The sequence below is a fragment of the Trichosurus vulpecula genome, chromosome 7 (genome assembly GCF_011100635.1).
Source record: "Trichosurus vulpecula isolate mTriVul1 chromosome 7, mTriVul1.pri, whole genome shotgun sequence".
Taxonomy (NCBI): domain Eukaryota; kingdom Metazoa; phylum Chordata; class Mammalia; order Diprotodontia; family Phalangeridae; genus Trichosurus; species Trichosurus vulpecula.
Window position 1 is genome coordinate 38,911,853 of NC_050579.1, and position 21,836 is coordinate 38,933,688.

At 48.5% G+C, this 21,836-nt stretch overlaps 2 protein-coding genes across 2 annotated transcripts in view; one reads left to right on the plus strand and one right to left on the minus strand.

Annotated features, from left to right (window-relative positions):
• The first annotated feature begins 244 nt into the window (after positions 1 to 244).
• Positions 245 to 4,956, plus strand: CDK5R1 (cyclin dependent kinase 5 regulatory subunit 1). The gene is made up of 2 exons (XM_036769085.1): positions 245 to 393; positions 746 to 4,956. The coding sequence occupies exon 2, from the start codon at positions 923 to 925 to the stop codon at positions 1,841 to 1,843; it is 921 nt and encodes a 306-aa protein (XP_036624980.1). The 5' UTR covers positions 245 to 393; positions 746 to 922; the 3' UTR covers positions 1,844 to 4,956.
• A 4,510-nt stretch (positions 4,957 to 9,466) lies between these two features.
• The window catches only part of MYO1D (myosin ID), a 398,701-nt gene continuing 386,331 nt past the window's right edge, over positions 9,467 to 21,836 (minus strand). The window contains exon 22 of the mRNA XM_036768084.1: positions 9,467 to 9,664. Coding sequence (XP_036623979.1) covers positions 9,508 to 9,664 — 157 coding nt within the window. The 3' untranslated portion in view covers positions 9,467 to 9,507. The remainder of the gene's footprint in view (positions 9,665 to 21,836) is intronic.

Sequence of the window (21,836 nt, forward strand, 5' to 3'; positions counted from 1 at the left end):
GCGGCGGCTTCCCCAGCGGAACCAGGCGAGCCCGGGGGCTGGCCGGCCGGCGCGTGGGCAGGGCGCGCGGCCTCGACAGGGCGCTGGGCTCCGGGAGCGCGGCGGCGGCGGGGGGCGGTGGGGGACGGCGGGGGACGGCGGGGGACGGCGGGGGGCGGGGCCGGAGCCGCCGGCTGCAGAACCTTGGACAGAAGCTTGAGCCGGAGCCGGGAGCCCCGCGCGCGTCCGCGCCCCTCCGCGCCCCGCGCAGTGGCCGCCGCTGCCCCTGCCGCCGCCGCAGGCGGGCCGCCGAGGGAGCGGCTCCGGGTGCGCAGTGCGGAGGGCGGGAGCCGAGCCAGCTCCGAAGAGCAGCCGCGCTGCGCCGCCGCTGCAGCAGCGGGGGCCGCTCTCCCGGTAAGCCGAGCCTCCGCCCGAGCCGCCGCTGGGGAGGGGAACACCGCGGGGGTGGGGGGGAGGGGGCCGAGCCCCCGGAGCGCTTGCAGGGACCGAGCGAGGGATGCGGCCAAGGATGCGGCCAGGGAGGGGGGATGCTGCAGTCACTGGAGGCCCGAGAGGGATGCTGCTCCCCGAGGGGGCTGCTCTCGGCCGAGGCGGGGAGGGGGAGCTGTCCTCCAGGGTTCCACCGGTTTGGCATGGGTGGTTCGGTGTCTCATCGTTTCCCGGAGGAGAAGGGCGGGCACAAGGAGGATGAGGAGGCTTCTGCCTTCCCGATGCTAAAGAGAAACCATCTTGTTTTTCTGTGCAGATCTGAAGGGGGCCGCTTTTCATCGGAGTCCAGCCCCTCCCTGCATCCCAGCCCCCAATCCAGGGGCACCCAAGGAAAGGCTGTTCTTGAACCGGGCCCTGGCCCTGGCAGGCTGGGCCCCCAGGTGGACTGCCCCTGCCTCCTCCCAGCCTCCGGTTGTGCTTCCCACCTGACACCATGGGCACGGTCCTGTCCCTGTCCCCCAGCTACCGGAAGGCCACGATCTTTGAGGATGGCTCGGCCACTGTGGGCCATTACACCGCTGTGCAAAACAGCAAAAACGCCAAGGACAAGAGCTTGAAAAGGCACTCCATCATCTCTGTGTTGCCCTGGAAGAGGATCGTGGCCGTGTCAGCCAAGAAGAAAAACTCCAAGAAGGTCCAGCCCAACAGCAGTTACCAGAACAACATCACCCACCTGAACAATGAGAACCTGAAGAAGTCGCTCTCTTGTGCCAACCTGTCCACATTCGCCCAGCCCCAGCCCACCCAGCCACCGGCCCCCAGTGCCAACCAGCTGTCTGGTTCCCAGACCGCTGTGTCCTCTGTCAAGAAGGCCCCCCACCCCAACTCCACTGCTCCCGGGACGCCCAAGCGGGTCATCGTCCAGGCCTCCACCAGCGAACTCCTGCGGTGCTTAGGGGAGTTCCTGTGCCGGAGATGCTACCGCCTCAAGCACCTATCCCCCACGGATCCAGTGCTCTGGTTGCGAAGTGTTGACCGTTCGCTGCTCCTTCAAGGCTGGCAGGACCAGGGCTTCATCACACCGGCCAACGTGGTCTTCCTGTACATGCTCTGCAGGGACGTCATTTCCTCCGAGGTCGCCACAGACCATGAGCTCCAGGCTGTCCTGTTGACCTGCCTGTACCTGTCCTACTCCTACATGGGCAATGAGATCTCCTACCCGCTCAAGCCCTTCCTGGTGGAGAGCTGTAAGGAGGCATTTTGGGACCGCTGCCTCTCCATTATCAATCTCATGAGCCCCAAGATGCTCCAGATTAATGCTGACCCCCACTACTTCACTCAGGTGTTTGCTGACCTGAAGAATGAATGCAGTCAGGAGGACAAGAATCGGCTCCTAATTGGGCTTGACCGGTGAATTCCACTCCTGCGTGTGCGGCTTACGGGAACAGTACATTTTTTAATTTATTATTAAACACAAAGTTTTGTGAACATATGTGTCTAGGAAAGCCACTGAAGGGCCTCCCTATTCTTGGCCTCCCCGACCCCTGGTTTAGTCCAGCCCTGGTCCTTAACTTCTGACTGCTCTGGGGAGCGTTTTGTTTTTTTTTTTTTTTTGTTGTTGTTTGTCTGCAAACCTTTTGCAGAGTTTAGGTGATGATTTCCAAGTTGTTTTCTGGCCACTGAATCCTTGCTCTCCATAACTTCAAAGGACTGGCTATTCTTGTCCCTTATTATACCCCTTTTGCCATCTCCCCTTGGCCTGGTCTTGGGAATGGGGTGAGGAGATGGTGAACTTTGGGAAGTCTTAGCTTATCCTACAGAGATCCCTTGTCCTAGAAATGGATCTTACTCTTCCTGGCCGCAGTCCCCTTACTCACCCAGTTCTACCCCTATCCCTTTCCCCAGTCCCAGGGAGGGAGAGGAATTAATTTCCCCAAGTGGCAGCTGTGTCCTGAATGACTGGGGGCTCCTCCCAAGGATACCACCCTGGGCCTTGCCAATACATTGAGCTGGGAGCTCTCAGTTCCTGGCTGCCCTGGAACCAACTTGTAGCCCACATCACTCTAATTAGCAGAAAATGGCTGACAGAGGGAAAAAAATCAATCTTGAATTTTTTTTTTAACCTTTTGTTATGCTGGGTGTTTTAGGGGAAATTTCTCAGAGTGGGAAAAAGGAAGGCCTGTAATTTAGAATTCCATTCTCCCTGTCCTGTTTCTTATTTATCCCAGGCCCTAGGTGTTCCCTCCTGGCTAGTGAAGCTGGTCAGACTCATTAGGCTATCTGGATCATGGTAGCAGCCTCCCGAGTCCCAGTGAAAGGGGTGGGACTGTGCTTAGGGATATCTGCTTTTCTTTTGGAGAATAATTTATCTGAATAATGCCACTTAGTCACCTGGTGTGTCATATCTGTGGATGGGGGATACTGCTATAGCTGCCTGGCAGAAGCCTGGCTCCCTTGTGGGAAGGCCCAGTGGACTCTTGAGTTGGTGCTTAGCTCAGGATGGGGTCATTTTCTTGTCCACATGGCACAGGGCCTACAGCTAGTTCAGTTGATCTGGGCTGGCCCTGGCATCAAGGTGCCCCACTCCCTCACCCAGCCCTGCCAATTTCAAGTTGTTTCCAAACAGCTTGTGCAGAGCCCCCCCCCCCACAGGCCCAGGGATGGGAGTTGGATCTCGTAGATGATTATGAAATCTGGACTCACACCCTAATTGCTCCTGGAGCCTGTTCAGTTGACAGTGTGTCATCTAAACCACTGGTCCTCACTTTTTCCAGTGGCTGCCGTGGACACTTGTCACACTTGCGGATGCTCGGCTCTTACCTTTAGTAGCTTGGAACTTTAGGGACAATGGAGAGGAGGGAGCAAGTCTGTTTCAGTAACCCTTCACCCTGGCAGTGGGGAACAAAGGTGGCTGACACTACAAGAGATTCTTCTCTTTGGCCTGACAACCCAGGGGAAGGTTGGCCCTGTTGGTGCTGGAATTCTTACAGAATGAGAGATAAAGGGTCATTTTGCTTAGGGTTAGGTAGAACACTAGTTGGATGGTTGCTGGAGTCAGCAGCAAATACTCCTGGAGTGAAAAGTCAAAATGTATTTTTTTTTAAACAAAAAAAGAAAAAAAGGAAGAGAAAGCTGTGAAATCGAGGCCTTTGGCTGGAGCAGGCAGCCAGCTTGAGGCAGCCTGTGGTGCCCGGAGGGATATAGGTGAGGGTACCTGGATTGTACAGGTAAGGAAGGAGAGCGTCTGCCCAGCCTCAGTGGTGAGGCCTAAACTGAGCCATTAACGTGGACTGTAAGATATTCTTTGGACATGGAACTGGAACATGGAGCCTCTGTAAAGTGACCGGCACGATGCCTGGCTGGACAGCTGGAATCTTCCCTCGATCGACTTTTCCTGTGGCTTGTTCCCTTTCTGCTCCTACATCATGTGATGAGCTCTGCCCTTGGTCTTGGTGTGGGACCTTGTCCCCCCATGTGGCACAGAAAGAGGGAGCTTCGGGTGCCAAGGAACTGAAGGAAGAACGAGGGTGACTTGTTTTTAATCCCAAGTCAGGCTAGCTGAGCCTGGACTGAAACTCTCTGGTTGAGCTCCTTTCATTGGATTCCAGTTTTGGGTCTGTTTCCTTCTCTTTCCCTGTATTTATTTATTTTTTTCCCCTAGGGGAGGAGGAAGCGGAGGTGCAAGTTTCAGAGGTGGTTGGGGCCTAAAGGAAAAAAAATCCACCTTGTAGTTAAATCATTGTAAAGTATATTGTTCCCTGCCCCTCTCCTTCCCTGCACCGATCACCAGTGTTGTGTAAAGGACCAACTGATATACTTGAGTGTGCAAGCAATGGACACAACTGACATGCTGCTATGAAGAATACTTTTAGAACAAAAAGAAAAAAAAAGAAAAAAACTAACCAACAAAAAAACAACAAAACAGCCCCTTTCTTCTTTGTTGCTTTTACAGTGATCTCGTGCATGCAAACAGGCGCATTTTGTGTCTTCAGAAAATAATCTTAGAACAGATGGTTGTGAACATTTACACCCATGCACAAACCAAGTCAGAGGAATCTCTCTCAGTATCTGGTTTCTCTCTTTTCTCCTCTTCTTCCCATCAGCCCTGGGGGGATCAATGGATTTCTTACCATGCAGTTTTTAGGGTTTAGTTTGATTCCAGCAGTTGTTAAACTTGCAATGAAAGAAAATGTGCCATTTCCCCCCTCTTCCCCTCCCCCCACTTGAAATGATCCACAGCTGTATATTTGAAACTGCTAATTACCCATGTGCGTGTGGTGTATGTTGGTTTTTTTTTTAGTGCAGTTTCCTCTGTAGATCTCCTTTGACCAAATTGTGGGTGTTGTTAATATTAATTTATATTTGTCTCATTTTGTATGTATGTGTAGCGTGTTTGTAAGTATGTGTGGTTTATAATCTGACAAAGTCATGAAGCTCAGTCTGGCTGTAATTTAATTCCCTGCCCTTATTTTTATTTATTTTTGTACCGTGCTGATTAAATAAAATGCACTGACCATCCATTATGCAGCCCTAGGCCCCTCTCTGTGGTTGGTTATTCAAGGTGTGTATGTATGGGTTGGTGGGCGGGGTGGGGGGGGTGAGGAGTCGATTCTCTTGGCCTCGATCTAGGGGGAGGGAGGGACTCCCAGGGAAAGGAGGGGACATAATTATACTGGCACAGCCTCAGTCACCTAGGCTTTGATACTTGAGGCAAGAGGGCCTGAAAGGAGAAGCAGGATCTCCAAGTGGGCAGGAAAGCAGGAAAGGGGAGTTTCTGGAGCTAAGTGGGAGTGAGGGGCACTCCCATGGCTAAGCAGCTGTTAACAAGGTTTAAGGACTGGCTCCACTCAGCCTGAGGGGGAGGAGGGAGGGTGACCCTTGTGCCTGTCTCCCATTCTGACACTGGGGTCCCTGTTCCAGGTGCTGCTGACTCCCTGCTGGTGTTTGCCCATGCCATTTCCTTCTTCTCAGGGAATTCTTTGTACACATCGGATTTGAATCTTTTTGCTATGGCCCTACTGGGTCTATCAGTTTGGTTCCAGTGATCCTTGTGAGATAAGCTAAGATCAAGGTCTGGGAGTCTCACTAAGGCCCTATAAGCTGGCAGTGTCCCATTGGAGACCCGAAAGGTTTCAGGATCTGTGATCATGGCCACGATTCCAATCCTGATAGCAAAAATGGGGATAAGGAAGGAGAAGCCCTGCCTTTCTTTTTCCCAGGTTCTAATAGCAATCATCTGCTCAAAGTCAGATCTGTCCTTACAACATTTCAGTGAAACCATCTGCCTATACCTCAGGGAAAAGAACCAAGGGAGAATTGAGAGCCCTCTCTTCTTTTCCCTGCAGGCCCAGCTCCCCGGCAGTGGTGGGTAATAGCAGCAAATGAGGAGCTCCCTGCCCCCAGTATCCCCACTCTGGGTGCTAACAGCTGGATGGCATTGACGCCCATATCTGAGAGGCGCAGGAGAAGGCGTTTCCTCTCATACTGCCTGCCAGTCAGGGAGCTGTGTTGGCCTTTTGTCTGCAGAGCTACTGGGCTTTCCCAAGGCAATCCTCATTACTTCATATAATCAAGGGAGGGAGGATAGGCACATGTGGAGTGGCATTGAGTTTTCTACAGACCCGGGAAGATTTTTCAGTTCATTCCAGCCCCTTCCCCCCAGTTTTTGTCCTTCGATTTCTCATAAAGTCTGGCTTATTTGCTTTTCCTGCTTCGCCTTTGTGCCCACTTTGCCCACTGGTGGGGGCTGCAAGGTGGTGGCTTGGACTTCCTCCAAAGCCTTTGATGGTGTTCTGGAAGAAGCTGCAAGCAAGTTGGGCCCGGTCCTTTTAGTCTGGGAAGATCCTACATCTTTCAAATGGGTTGTTGCCACAGAATAAAGGAGAAGGAACTGGAAAGAGACCATTCAGAGGAGAGGCATCAGCAAGGTGGAAGGAAGGCAAGCTTCTGAATTTAGCCCTATGTCTCGCCTAACTCGGTTCTTTCATTTAATCTTTTCATTCAAAAGCCCCAAATTTAATTCTCCATTTCACAGTAACCTGCCTTCTGTACTTCAGCGGACTGGGAGTTGGCCAGCTCCTTGAGGGTCAGTCTGGATTATGTCATTCTTTGTTTTTTAGCCCCAATGCCTGGCACAAAGTAGGCACCTAGTAAATATTCGTTGATCTGAGACCCCACCCCATCCCTATTTAAAAATGATGCATAAGTGGAAAAACCTTAAAAATAAGATTCAATGCTTTATTGCTCTTCGTGGTGAATCAAAATAGGCTTTGGAAATAAAGTTAATTTAATGAAAAATAGGAATATATGCACCAACAAAAAAACCGCATTTAATTTAATCAAGAGAAACACTTCATTACATACAATCACCATACATGTCCCTTTCCTCTCCCTCCTCCCCACCTCCACCACTGCCCAGATGCAAAGGCACCACCAGAGCTCCAACCTGGCCCTTCAGTCAGCTTCCTGTGACTCCTTTTTGTAGCAGATCAGAAGCATGAGCTCATCTGCCAGCCAGGTGCTCCCCTGGCCCTCATCTCGGTGGTCCTGGGCTGGGGACTCTGCCATTGGGTCAGAGAAACAACGGATCTTCCGAGAGAAGGGCCTCCCTTTATTTTTTTGTCAAGAAGAATTACAAAATCTGAAAGGCCTCCTTCACCCTGGCCTTGAAGATGACTCGTTTGGCAAGTCTTAGGAGACTTCTATCAAATACATAGTACAAAGCAAGATACTTGGGTGAATATATGGAAAGGAGAGAGAAAGCTTCCGTTGGTCTCTTCTACAAGTATCTACTGGTAATTGGCACCACTAAGAGTACTGCTAATCTTTGCTGTTGGCCTATCGGGTATTCACTATTAAAGCAATTGTGAGAGGCTTGCCTCTATTTGCTAATGCTTCATATGGCTTCTTTAATAAGATTAAAAAAGAAGGCAACAATGGGATGCCATGTTGGGGAATCCCACACAGTGCAAATGTAGGTGGTCGCCTTTGGGGTGACCCCCATGCAAGGCCGACAAGCTGGAGCCCAGGGAGTTTGGGGAGTGAGATCTCAGGTTGGACCAAGGGGCCAGCAGGCATTGGGAGCTTGGTGCTGCTCCCTTCCCTCAGGGCTGCATGGAGGCACTTGGTTTGTCCTTTGTGGGACCAGAGGAAGCCTGGGAGGATGGGGAGAGAATCCAGAGAAAGAAGGGGTAACTGGTAGAGAGAATCCCAAATACTACCTTTTCCCCTCCCCCAAGCATCCTAGCTCCCAGGGCCAGTGGACTCATTATTGTTCCAAGATGGAGTCCCCTGTTTTTTCCTTCCCTTTGAGATGCTAATGAACCATCCTTCCCTGGGTGACCTCACACCTCAGCACCCGTTTTTTTTTGGTGGCTTGTGAGAACACCCAGCCCAGGGCAGTGCTCCTCTCTCCCGATGTGATCACAGGTTTGTGCCACTCCCAGGACAACAGCCATTACTTGGCTTGGTTACCTTAGAGAATTAAGACGTGTCATCTTGGGAAGGCTTTTCTCTCTGCTTAGGTTTGAAATGTGCCCACTTTTAGCTGAGCACAGAACAGCAAAATGGTTGCATTTCTCTACTATGGAGATCTTTCTTTGCCTGGTTTCATATTATCAGGCTTTGTGCAGCATGAAGGGTGGGAGTCCTGGCCTGGCCAGCAGTGCCAGGATCCATCATTAATCTCTAATTATTAATTAATTACTTATTCATCTCCTCACTTTCCATAATCGCATAATGCTACTTCCCTCCCACCACATTCATATATCTCAAAATAAGCCTGGTATACAATTAGATATATTGAAGAAAAGCTCCCAACCCCCCTGATCCCCTCTGCCTCCTTATACCTCTCATCAGTATTACTGACAAAAAGTGCTTTACAGGAAAGGCATCTGACCAAGAAACTCTTGCAACAGTAAAAGTGAGGGCTGAGACAGGTTATATGTGCATCATAGACAAGGGGATGCTCGTTTAACTAAAGATAATGGTTTTTAGCAGACCTCGCTTCTCCTCCATTGGGCAGGTGGTAGCAAAGGCCTCTTTGGGGTGGTTCAGCCACCCAGGGACAAGCATCATGGGCATGTGGTGCAAAGTGCAGAATCCCCAAAGGGGAAGTTTTGTGCCCTGGGCTGGGAGAGCTGCCTTGCCAGGAGATTCAGAACTGGGCGAGCCTTGGCTTTTGGGTTCTGAACACAATGGCCTGGTGGTTGGTTGGTGCTAGGGAGAGGCAAAGCTCATGTGTTTGGCTTTCAGCCTCCCATTGAGCCTCTGGGCCCTGAGCTAAGTTTCCCAGGAAGAGATTCCTGACACCATGGCTGACACCTGAGGGTGGGTGGGTGGGGGAGGATGTGAGGATCAGAGGCCCCTAGCCAGGCAGGCACAACTCAGTTCCAGGGTTGAGCCGGAGGGTGAGCATTTCTTTGGTGCTGTTCTCTAAAGAGCATCTTTTAAAGATTTGGGGCTCCTTTTACAGGGTCACCAGCATGGCCACTAGTTAGCAGTAGCAACCTGACCAGGCGGAGAAGGCTTAGGTAACTCCTGACATCTTAAGTTACTTGTGAGTTGCTACTGTGATTTGGATGCTAGCCTCGATGCTTTGGGTGATCCCCCCCCGTCCCCCCAGCTCTTTGGTTTCTCTGGTGGGGGTGACAGAACATTAGGAAAGAGGAAGTTGGGGATAAAAGGAAGCCAAGAGAAGAAAAGTTCCCTGTTGGGAGTGGTCATGGGTCGCTGGGAGGAGGAGTGAGGGGGAGGGAAAAGGAGGTTTGGTCATAGAATGCTGGCCCCAAAAGCCCATTCAGAGCTCATTTCTAGTCAGGTTGCCTGAGCTGCATTAGCAGGCGATTCAGCAGATTAGATTTGAATCTATTATGCTTAGCAAGGACAAAAAGCTTCCTGGGAGTCTGCTCCCTAACCTTCAGGCTAGACGGAGGCGGGCGCTGGGGGTGAGACCGCAAGCCTCCGCTGAACCAATTGGAGCCTCCCCCGCCTGCCCTGGGCCCCCCAAGGCCCTTCTTCCCCTCCCCCTCCTCCCTCTGGCCAAGGTCTCTCTCTCTCTCCAGCGTGGGGGGCCGCCAGCTAGTTCCCTGGCACACTGAGGGTGAAGCCCGAACGGTTCTTGGTGAAGTCAGGCTCGGGCTGGTTGATGCGCGTTTCCACGGAGACGGTGCACTTCTTGCCGTGTAGGCTACACTGCACGGGGTTGTTGACATTGACTTGTAGGTGGCGTTTCTCACTGAAAGGACAAAAAAACAACCCCACATAGATCAGACAGGCAGGTTTCCAAGTCGATGTTCCCTCCCGTCCCAGCCTCATAGCCTTGGCAAATCTCTGCCCTGCGGATGCTGAATGGCCCCTCTAGGGAGGAGAAAGACCCCTGAAAGACTGAGAGGAGGCAGGTGGGCTCCCAGCAGGCCTTGGAACTGCTAAGAGCCCCAGACCTCAGGGGGAGGATGAACAGGAGGTAAGGTCAACCACCGAGCCTCTCTGCTCAGTGGTCTCCAAAGGGAATCTGGGACGGAAAGCTGCCGTCTGCCCCGCAGCCAGGTTCCAGAAAACACCCAAGGGTTAACCAGGGATGTGCGTTGAACTGGAAAGTGCCCTAGCCTGTCTGATGGAACAGGAGGCTAACACCGACAGCGCATTTCTGGTGGAGATTCACACATGGGTTTTCCATCTGACTGCGATGCAGCCTGGGTGGGAGCAGAGCCCTGTGGGGCTCCAGATGGCTTTTTTTTCCTGGAGAGGGGAGGGGAGCTGATGTAAGGATCACTTCTACTACACACACACACACACACACACACACACACACACACACACCCGTAACAGTCACACTCATGTCTTTTTTTAGCCAAATAATCTTTTCTCTTCCACCTACTCCCAATTGCCAGGACTTGCTCTGCAGACAAAAACTAGCCATGCCCATCCTGTCTCAAGCCTCCTCAGAATAAGGAGAGGGTCCCTTTGCTGGCCCATCCCGGAGCTGGGCCCAACAGCCTGGGGCATTCCCCTAAGCGACCACAATCGAACAGAAAGATGGGAAGAGGTCAGGTGACTGATGGCCCATTTTGTTTCCCAGTCCAGGGCTTGGGAAATGTGCCCTCCTTCTTTCCTCCTCCTTGGTCTCCACATAACAGCTGTGTTGCAAGTTACACATCTTTTTTTTTTTGCCTATGGTGGAGGCCCTGTTGATGTCGAATTGTTGGCTCAGTCAAGCTTTCTCTTAGCTGCTGAGATGCCCCAGTTAGACTTGAGGTGGAAGAACTGAGGAAGGCAGCCCTTTCTGCCTTGGCCACCTTCTTGGGATACAAAGAATGAACCTCCCTTACCACTGAATACACTTAAGAAGCTGTTTGCTTTAGAAAAAGACACAGAAACTTGTCAAAATGGGCTGAGATCTCATATTTGCTATTGTTGGGTAGAGGCCTGAGTGAGCGAGCCAGCTGGGGTCCTACCTTCTCTGAGATGCCCAAGGGGAGCCCAGAGGCATACAGATCTTAAAGGCTCAGATTTGGGTGGCTTAGGTGGCCTTGAGTTTGCAGGATAAGACCTTTTTGTGTATGTGAAGGCAGTTGGGGTTAAGTGACTTGCCCAGGGTCACACAGCCAGTGAGTGTCTGAGGCTGGATTTGAACTCAGGTCCTCCTGACTCCAGGGCCGGTCCTCTATGCACTGTAACACCTAGCTGCCCCCAGTGTAGGGCCTCTTAATGACACAACCTTTACATAGGATACTAGCTCTGTCTGATTATTTGTGTGTTTTCTATATTCTATATGTATGTATGCATATGTATATATATGTATATGTATGTGTATATATCCAAGCCAGGTCTTCCTGTGGGTGTCCATCTGGACTCCCTGAACTGTATGACGGGGTGCAGACCTTTCTACCGAGGTACCACTGGGTCACTGCTCTGGGTAGCTTAGGACTAATCAATCTCTCATCTCTATCAGGTGACAGACACAGGGCCTCTAGGCAGGAAACAAATCACAGTCATAGAATCTTAGAGGAGGAAGGGACTTCAGAGGACATGCATTCCAGCCCCTGTCCGAATAAGAATCCTTTCTATAATATCAATGGACCTACCGACAAACATTTAGTAAGCACCTACTGTGGGCCAGGCCTAGCAGAGTACTAAACAGCCCCTGCTTACAATGGGTTTCCATTCTAATGGAATTAACAAATGGTCATTGTCACGGGTCACCCCCCCCCACCCCCCCAACCATACCACCTTGGCCTGGAGAATTCTGCTGGGAGTTCTGGGAGCTTCTGGACAGCTCCCAATACTAGGAAGTTTCTCCTTTTGTCAAACGTGCCACTCTGCTGCTTCTACCCCCTATACAAGGGGAATAAATCCAATCTCCTTCCCCACACGTCCTCCTGCCTTCGTAGTTCCCTTATAGCTGCTCCAAGCCGGGCTAAACATGCCTAGCTCTTTTGACTGATCATCTCAGTTGTCCTCTCTTCTGGATGTACTCTAGCTCATCAAAGTCCTGCTTAAAACATGGCACCCAGAACTGATGCAAGTGCTCCAGCTGTGGTCAGACCACGGCAGAGTACAGTGGGACTACTGCCTTTTTCATCCTAAACACACTTATGAGGCTAGGTGGGTAGAGTCAGGAAGACCCGAGTTCAAATATGGCCTCAGACACTTATTAGCTGTGTGACTCTGGGCATGGGCAAATGGTCTTTTTTTTTTTTTTTTGCTTAAAAACTTTTTTGAAAATCGGCCTTTTCTTCCCCCTCCCCCACAGAAAAAAGAAATAAAAACAAAACTCTTATAACAAATATGGATTGTCAAGAAAAATAAATTTTCTGGGCAAGTCACTTAGCCATTGCCTGCCTCAGTTTCCTCATCTGTAGAATGGGGATAATCATAAGCTCTGCCTCCCAGGGTTGTTGTGAGCACTGAATAACGTTGGTAAAATTCTTTGTAAACCTTAAAGCACTATATAAATGTGAGCTATTATTACTGTTATTATTAATTATATTATTACTAATTGTATTATTATTATAGTTAACATTTATATAGTGCTTTAAGGTTGGCAAAACACCTTATATCGGAGGTGAGGAACCTGTGGCGCCGAGGTCACACGTGGCCTTCTAGGTCCTTGGGTGCAGCCTTTTGACTGGGTCCAAGTTTGGATCTGGAAGTTTGGATTCAGTCAAGGGCCATACTTGAGGATCTAGAGGGCCACATGTGGCCTCCAGGCCGAAGGTTCCCCACCCCTGCCTTTCGTCTGATCACTTTAAACTGACTAACTCCACTGAACATCTATGATAGGCAGGATGCTGGGCTGGGTATCAAGGTGGATACATTGGTTACAAATAAGACCTGCTTTCTGTCCTCATCAGGCTTACTGCCCGGTAGCTTTCGACATCACCCTAGGTCAGCTTGAGCATTGTGATGGGGAGTTTGGGTCTGGAACTCATCAGTGGTCACTTCTATTGTAGCCATGACAGGCCCACTGTAAGGAGCTGACCTGCTGGAAGTCATTCAGGGTGCGTGGAAGGCACTGCAAATGGTAGTGACCCTCCTCATCATCACTAACTTAGGAGTGTTCCACTGGGTCTCGTTGAGAATTATTGGACAGTGACCAGTTCCCCAAGTCAGTTTTCTATAGGTGCTCTGCAGGCACGCCGATCAACTGGCAAAGACTGGAGAAGCAGCCTGAATTGTGGGGTGCACGTCTGCTAGGAGTTCCTGCTCATCTCCCTCATTGTGCATGCCATGGGGGCAGAGGCCGGGCCATAAAAAGACATGTGGTCCTCACTTATGGGATGTCAGGTATTTAATACTGACTGTGTTCTTGCTTCAGCCAGCTGTAGCTAAAATCTTGGCTTAGGGAGCTATTTTTAGTCAGGCCTGGCCACAAAAATAGCAAAGCCCATCAAAGGCAGTGACTCAGGCACTTTTCCATTAGAGTTTGGAACTGGGGGCACCTGCCTCTAGACAGGCAGACTCAGGAGGGCTCCGGCCTCCCCAGCTCAGCTACCGCACAGGCCACAGAATGGGAGCGATGGCCGGGGGGCGCTCCTGGGCCCAAACCAACCAACCAGAGCACTGGCGAATGTGGCCCCTCCACTCTAGCCAGCTCTGCTCTGCCCCTAGGCAGCTAGTCAACAGTCATTCTGCACCTCTGCTCATTTGCACCTGTGCTGGATGCACTGTTTTCCTAGCCCTGGATGGCTTCCTGTTGGCTCTGCCAATTCCGGGCAATCACTTCCTTCATGATATGTCTCAAGACTCACATTCAGTAAGAAGCGTTTCTTAAGAACTCCGCCCCAATCAGAGCACGTTCTCAGCCTTTTTGTAGACGACGTTATCATGGGATCCTAGACAGAGGGCTCAGAGGGGCCTCAGAGGTCACCTGATCCAACCTTCTCATTTTACAGGAGGAAACTGAGGCCCAGAGAAGCTGTCACTTGCCAGTAATCACACAGGCAGGAAATGTCTGATGGAGGATTAGAACCTAGGTCCTCTAACTCTGGAATCAGGGCTCTTCCTATTGTACCAGGCTGGATCATTGGCTTATATGTTATTCGGAGAGTACCATGATTTCGGTTCTTTTTTTTTTTTTCTGGAGGGGAGAAGGGAAGGCAATTGGGGTTAAGCGACTTGCCCAAGGTCACACAGCTAGTAAGTGTGTCAAGTGTTTGAGGCTGGATTTGAACTCAGGTCCTCCTGACTCCAGGGCTGGTGCTCTACTCACTGCGCCACCTAGCTGCCCCCATGATTTCATAATTATATATTATTAAATATATATCTACATTATAGATTTCATAATTATGTTATGCGTTTGCTTATATATTACTTGGAAAGAACTATGATTTCATAATTATATATTATTAAATATGTTAATATATAAATCTAGACTATATTATAGACTTCATAATTACATATTATATATTTGCTTATATATTACTTGGAAAGAACCATGACTTTGTAATTATACATGATTAAATATATTATATCAATATATGACATACAAATATATTCAATATAATGTTATATATTTCATAATTATGTATTATGCATTTGCTTAGGTCACTTGGAAAGAGCCATGATTTCACGTGTGTGAAGGTGGCAAGCCATCCAGACCTTCCCAGTCTCTAGGATTCTCATGCATGTTTTCCCATGAATCCTCCACAGGAGAGCCACTGAATGAGTGGCTTTTTGGTATCTCAGGAGTCACGGGATCATAGACTAAGAGCTTGGAGGGAACTTCAGAAGCCATCTAGTCCAATCTCCTCTTTTTACAGATGGGGAAACTGAGATCCAAAGAATTTAAGTCATTTGCCTGAGATGAAGCAGGCAGGATCTGAACCACATCCCCTGACTCCAAATCCAGCAACTTTTCCACTGAGCCTTGGGATAAAGGATTGTCACAACTGATTAATTTGCTTTTTGTCCCTCCCCACCCTATCTTCTATGCATTTAGGGCCTACTGCCTTTTCCAGCTATATACAGACTCGATAATGCTTGCACCCACCCACCTTCGGATTTTGCCTAGTTCCTTGATACATGAATGTCTTATCTTCCTAAATAGGCTGTAAATTCTTAGAGAAGAGGATCTCTATCTTCTTTTTACATCCTCAGCCCTCCCAATAGCACTTAATATAGTAATTTGCCACATGGCAAAAGCACAATTCAACATCGATTAAACACCTACTATGTGCGAGGGACTGTGCTGGGCTCTGTGGTCATAAGGACAAAATAAAACCATCCAAGGAGCTTACGTTCTAAATGCTCATAGAATGAGTGGGTTTGGTGGGAGGGGCCCTGGAAAGAAAGCCACATGGAGCCTCTTGTTTGAGAAATTTACTGTGAAAATTGCTTGTGAAATTTATTGGACCTTGCTCCAGCATCACAGAGCGGAAAGAACCCTGGATTTGGAGTCAGAAGACTTGGGTTTGAATTCTGTCTCTGATAACTTACTCCTTTTGTGACCTCTTTGAGACATCTACAAAATGATGGGATGGGTCTGGATGATCTCTCTAAGGTACGGGCTCCCAGCTCCAGATCTTACGGCCTTATGACCCTGGCTGAGAGCAGGGAATGTCTTAGGCCCACCATTGTCATAGGAGAAGCATGGGTTTTAGTAGGAAGGAAAGGTTTGGGATGAAGGATAACCCTTGGGCGCTGCCATGGCCTCGTCCTTGGTACCTCCCTGCTGCCAGGTTCCTGACTTCAATTCTAGTGGGCCTTGTGGTTTGCAGACCACCAGTGCTTGGAGAGCATGCGTCACACTGTGGCCCAGTGAGGATTTTAGGTGGCCCCTGACTCTAGATATCTAATATAATACCACAATAATGCCAATACTACTGATAGCATTTGTATGACACTTTAAGATTTGTAAAGAGATTTACATACATTAAGTCATGAGATCTTCACAACAACCTTGTGAAAGTGATATTATCACCATTTTTCAGAAACTGGGTCCAAATGACTTGCCCAGGGTCACACAGTTAGAAAATGTCTGAGGCAGGATTTGAATTCAGATCTTCAAGTCTCAAGCTTTATTCAGTGTGACACCAAACTGCCTGGAAGAATGGAAATGAGGATGCTGGATGGCTTAATGGGTAGTGCATTGGACCTGCCTTAGACACTAGTGGTGTAACACCCAAAGAATGAAAACTACGCATGACCCAAAGTCAGTCAGTCAACAAGCATTCGGTAAGTGTTGACCATGTGAAAGGAGGTACAGAGAAAGGTAAAAAACAGTGCTTGCCCTCAGAGAGTTTACATTTTAACGGGGGATACAATATGGACATGAACAGGCTTGAAGGTCAGCTGAGAGGAGCAGGCGCTAGCAGTGCGGGGACAGAGGATCGGGATGGGCCTCCCACAAAAGGAGGGCTTTGATCAGAGTCCTAGAGGAAACCAGGAAATTGAGAGGCCAGGGTGAGGACGGACAGCATTCCAGGAGTGGGGATGACCGGTCTGAAGAAATTCGAGATGAGTCATGTGTTCAAGGAGGTGCAAGTAGGCAGGGGGAGGAAATCGTTACGGAGAGACCCAGAGTGGGCTTCAGTAGGTTCTAGCATGCTACCAACAGTTTTTGTTCAGTTGTCTTGGACCCTTTGTGACCCCATTTTGGCTTTTCTTGGCAGAGATACTGGAGAAGTTTGCCATTTCCTTCTCCAGCTCATTTCACAGAAGAGGAAACTGAGGCAAACAGGGTAAAGTGACTTGGCCAGGGTCACACAACTATTAAGTGGCCAAGGCCGGATTTGAACTTGAGTCCTCCTGACTCCAGGTCTGGAGCCCCATCCGCTGCACCACCTAGCTGCCCTTACCATCAATAAATACTCGTGCATGAAAAGTGGCAGTAATCAATGTAAGTGAGTGGGTTGTGTCATCAGAGGGAGGTCACCTACAGTGCCAGGCACTGTGCTAAGCACTGGGGATACAGAGAAAGACACCCCCTGCCAATGCATCTCATCTCAAGATTAGGTTGGCTTTCCTATAGATGTAGGGTCATGTTGGTATCTTCCTTGCTAAAGGCACCCATTATTTGTGTGAATGTGGAAAAGCTGGCTGGTTCCTCCTCTATAGTTATTCTGAGCTCATGTGCCCCTGCCTCACCAGGAATACATCCCAATACCCCTAGTTTGAGAAACAGTGATCTAGAAAAAGTCTGCAGAGAGATTAAAAAAAAAAGTTCTTTTGCATGAGATTTCACTAGTCGTCATCACCCATGTTGGTTTTCCTTCCACCCCACCTCTTAGCTGTTCCTGACCCTCTTCCTGCTCCCTAGATGATAAACATTTGTCCATTTCATGAAAATCAATTTATGAAGGCAACAGAATCAAGGGACAGCACTGATTAATCTTTTTTGTCACGGCTTTCCTCAAACCGCTCGAAGGACTCTCCCCATTTCTCTGATGTCTTCTATCACATGACAATTTATCGAAGGCTGTTTGGACTCTCGAGAAATGGTTCTCATCCCTTTCACATAAAAAGCACAGAGAATTGCCCAAAACAAGGCCAGAGGAGAAGGCTGAGCTACTGTGCTTCTGGGCACAGCCATCCACATGATTTACGAAATCAACCTGTACTGAACAGAATGAACTAAGAACAGAACAAACTAACCTTACTGTCTTTCAAATGTTCTCAATTTGGGTCCCTTTGGCAGCTGGATTCTTTCCTTTCTTAAATTATAGAGCTGAGACAAATAACATCCAGGTAACTTTCAATAAGGTTCTCAGGGTCTCAAAGTCAGAATCAAGCTCAAAAGTCTAATCCCTAGCCCAGTGCAGACGTCCTTCTGGCAGTACCTCTCATGAGTTGATATCTATCCTCTGTTTGAATATCTCCAGGGATATGGAGCTCAATACCTCACAAGGAGCTTGTTTCCCTTCAACGGAGACAGCTCTACTCTATTCCATCCCATTCCCCAAAGATTATACACCAATGACTGGCCAATGAGGTCCTCTGTTAGGTGGGGATAGAAGACAACAAAGAAAGAGGATCGGAAGAAGATGAGGATTTGGCCATGGACACAGATAAGCGAATACAAGATCACTGGAGGGGGGAGATCCGAGGTGGCATGGGAGCAGAGCCTGGAAAGAAGCTAGAAGTAATACCAGGGAAGGGAGGGAGGGAATGCATTGAAGGCATGGAGACAGGAGAGAGAGTGTCAAATGCAGGGAGTAACCACTGTACCAATCTGAGTGCAATGTAGATTTCACAAAAGGGAGGAACGTGAAATAATTTGGAAAAGTTAAGCGGGAAATGATTCGAAAGGGTCTTAAGTACCAGGTGGAGGAGCCTGCATTTTATCTGAAAGACAAATAGGGAGCCACTGAAGGTTCTGAAGCAGGAGAGTGTCATAGTGATAGCTGTGTTTTAGGAAGATGAATTTGGTTGTGTAGAAAATGAACTGGAGAGGGGAGAGGCTGGAAGCAGAGAAAGCAATCAGGAGGCTGTTGCAATGGTCCAGAGGGGGAGTGATGAGAGCCCATACCAGTAACAATGGAGCAGAGAGGACATATACAAGAGATGTTGTGGAGGTGAGAAACAAGATTGGGGAAATGGACTGGGTATGGTGGGGAGGGAGGGGAAAGAGTTAATCACAATGATGCTAGCTATTTTTTTTTGTTGGTTTTTTTAGAGTTGGAAGGGATTTTATTCTCCCCATTTCTACCCTCCCCCCCACTCCAAGATGGCATATATTCTGATTGCCCCATTCCCCAGTCAGCCCTCCCTTCTGTCACCCCACTCCCCCCATCCCCTTTTCCCTTACTTTCTTGTAAAAACACTTTTTTTTGAACATCTGCTTTTAAAACTTTGAGTTCCAAATTCTCTCCCCTCTTCCCTCCCCACCCACCCTTCCTAAGAAGTCAAGCAATTCAACATAGGCCACACATGTATCATTACATAAAACCCCTCCACAATACTCATGTTGTGAAAGACTAACTATATTTTGCTCCCTCCTATCCTGTTCCCCTTTTATTCAATTTTCTGCTTTGACCCTGTCCTTTTTTGAAAATGTTTACTTTTGATTACCTCCTTCCCCTATCTGCCCTTCCTTCTATTGTCCCCCTTTTTTTTATCCCCTTCCTCCTTCTTTCCTGTGGGGTAAAATACCCAATTGAGTGTGTATGTTATTCCCTCCTCAAGTCAAATCTGATGACAGCAAGAGTCACTCATTCCCCCTCACCTGCCTTCTCTTCTCTTCCAACAGAACTGCTTTTTCTTGCCACTTTTATGTGAGATAATTTACCCCATTCTATCTCTACCTTTATCCCTCTCTCAATATATTCCTCTCTCATCCCTTAATTTCATTTTTTTTTTAGATATCATCCCTCCCTGCATATTCAACTCACCCTGTACCCTCTGTCTCTGTCTCTGTTTCTGTCTCTCTCTCTCTCTCTAAATATATATATATATATATATATATATATATATATATATATATATATGTATGTATGTATGTATGTATGTATAATCCCTTCAGCTACCCTAATACTGAGGTCTCATGAATTACACACATCATCTTTCCATGTAGGAATGTAAACAAAACAGTCCAACTTTAGTAAGTCCCTTATGATTTCTCTTTCTTGTTTACCTTTTCATGCTTCTCTTCATTCTTGTGTTTGAAAGTCAAATTTTCGATTCAGCTCTGGTCTTTTCACTGAGAAAGAGTGAAAGTCCTCTATTTTATTGAAAATCCATATTTTGCCTTGGAGCATTATACTCAGTTTTGCTGGGTAGGTGATTCTTGGTTTTAATCCTAGCTCCATTGACCTCCAGAATATCATATTCCAAGCCCTTCGATCCCTTAATGTAGAAGCTGCTAGATCTTGTATTATCCTGATTATGTTTCCCCAATACTCAAATTGTTTCTTTCTGGCTGCTTGCAGTATTTTCTCCTTGATCCTGGGAGCTCTGGAATTTGGTGACACTATTCCTAGGAGTTTTCTTTTTGGGATCTTTTTCAGGAGGTGATCAGTGGATTCTTTCAATTTCTATTTTACCCTCTGGCTCTAGAATATCAGGGCAGTTCCCCTTGATAATTTCTTGAAAGATGATATCTAGGCTCTTTTTTTGATCATGGCTTTCAGGTAGTCCAATAATTTTTAAATTATCTCTCCTGGTTCTATTCTCCAGCTCAGTGGTTTTTCCAATGAGATATTTCACATTGTCTTCCATTTTTTCATTCCTTTGGTTCTGTTTTATAATATCTTGATTTTTCATAAAGTCACTAGCTTTCACTTGCTCCAATCTAATTTTTAAGGTAGTATTTTCTTCAGTGGTCTTTTGGACCTCCTTTTCCATTTGGCTAATTCTGCCTTTAAAGGCATTCTTCTCCTCATTGGCTTTTTGGAGCTCTTTTGCCATTTGAGTTAGTCTATTTTTTAAGGTGTTATTTTCTTCAGTATTTTTTTGGGTCTCCTTTAGCAAGTCATTGACTTGTTTTTCATGGTTTTCTCGCATCACTCTCATTTCTATTCCCAATTTTTCCTCTACTTCTCTTACTTGCTTTTCCAAATCCTTTTTGAGCTCTTCAATGGCCTGAGACCAATTCATATTTTTATTGAAGGCTTTTGATGTAGGCTCTTTGACTTTGTTGACTTCTTCTGGCTGTGTGTTTTGGTCTTCTTTGTCACCAAAAAAAGATTCCAAAGTCTGAGTCTGAATCTGAGTCCATTTTCGCTGCCTGTTCACGTTCCCAGCCAACTACTTCACCCTTGAGCTTTTTGTCGAGGTATGACTGCTTGTAGTGAGTACTTTGTCCCAAGCTTGAGGGGCTGTGCTCCTATTTTCAGAGCTACTTCTACTCAGCAAACTCTGCCACATCTGTGCTCTTTCTCCCCCAAGAACTGCCAACCTGGATTGTGGCCCAGATCTAGGCGGGCTTTGCATTCCCGCTCTAATCTGCCGCTTAATTCCTCCCACCAGGTGGGCCTGGACCCAGAAGCAACTGCAGCTATAACTGTGGAAGACGGCTCAGAGCTGCACCACCTCCACTGCCCCCGGGGCAGTGGCCAACCGCAAACTCTTTTCACTCTGTCCCAACAGCTTTTCCCACTAACCTTCTCTGTTGTCTTTGGTGTTTGTGGGTTGAGAAGTCTGGTAACTGCCACAGCTCAATGATTCAGGGTCCTATGCCTGTTCCCCCCGGCTCCTGGTCTGGCTGGTCCTGGTGTAGCCCATGCTGGGCTCTGCTCCGCTCTGCTCTCAGCTCCATGTGATAGACCCTTCCCAGCGACCATTCAGGCTGTCCTGGGCTGCAGCCCTGCTTCCCTTTGCTATTTTGTGGGTTCTGCAGCTCTAGAATTTGTTCAGAGACATTTTTTAATAGGTGTTTGGAGGGACCTGGGGCGGGGAGCTTAAGCAAGTCCTTGCTTTCCAGCTGCCATTGATGCTAGCTACTATTTATGTGCCTACTCTGTGCTAGGCACCTGGTTTAGCCGTCAGCCAAGATGGCTAAGCAGGTGTGGCCGCTGCACATGCTACAGCTTCTCAGAGCCAATGGTAAAAGTGGGGCGAAGGTGGACCCCAAAGGTGGATAGGCAGCTCTTACTCAAGGAGGAGCAGCACCTCTGGGGGGAGGGCTTGCCGAATCCTTTTCAGGGCTGCTCATCCAGGTTAGGGGGTAGGAGATGGAGGCCAGTTGTTAGGAAGCATCTGCTCTGCAGCTTCCGGTGAGGGTCAGCCCAGTGTCCTCTGGGACAGCTGTAAGCCCTGGAGGAGCCGGGAGCAGGCCGTGTTCTGAGATTCTCAAAAGATGTGAAGTATTGTGCCCCCGTGCCTCACTCCGCAGGCATCCCAAACACATTAGGTCACTTGTCATCCTTCCAGCCTGGATCCTTCAATCACAGCGCACTCATACAGCAGTTTGCTTTCCACAATCCTGCCCAATTATAGCTGTCAGTGGGACAGGCCCAGCAGCCTCCCTG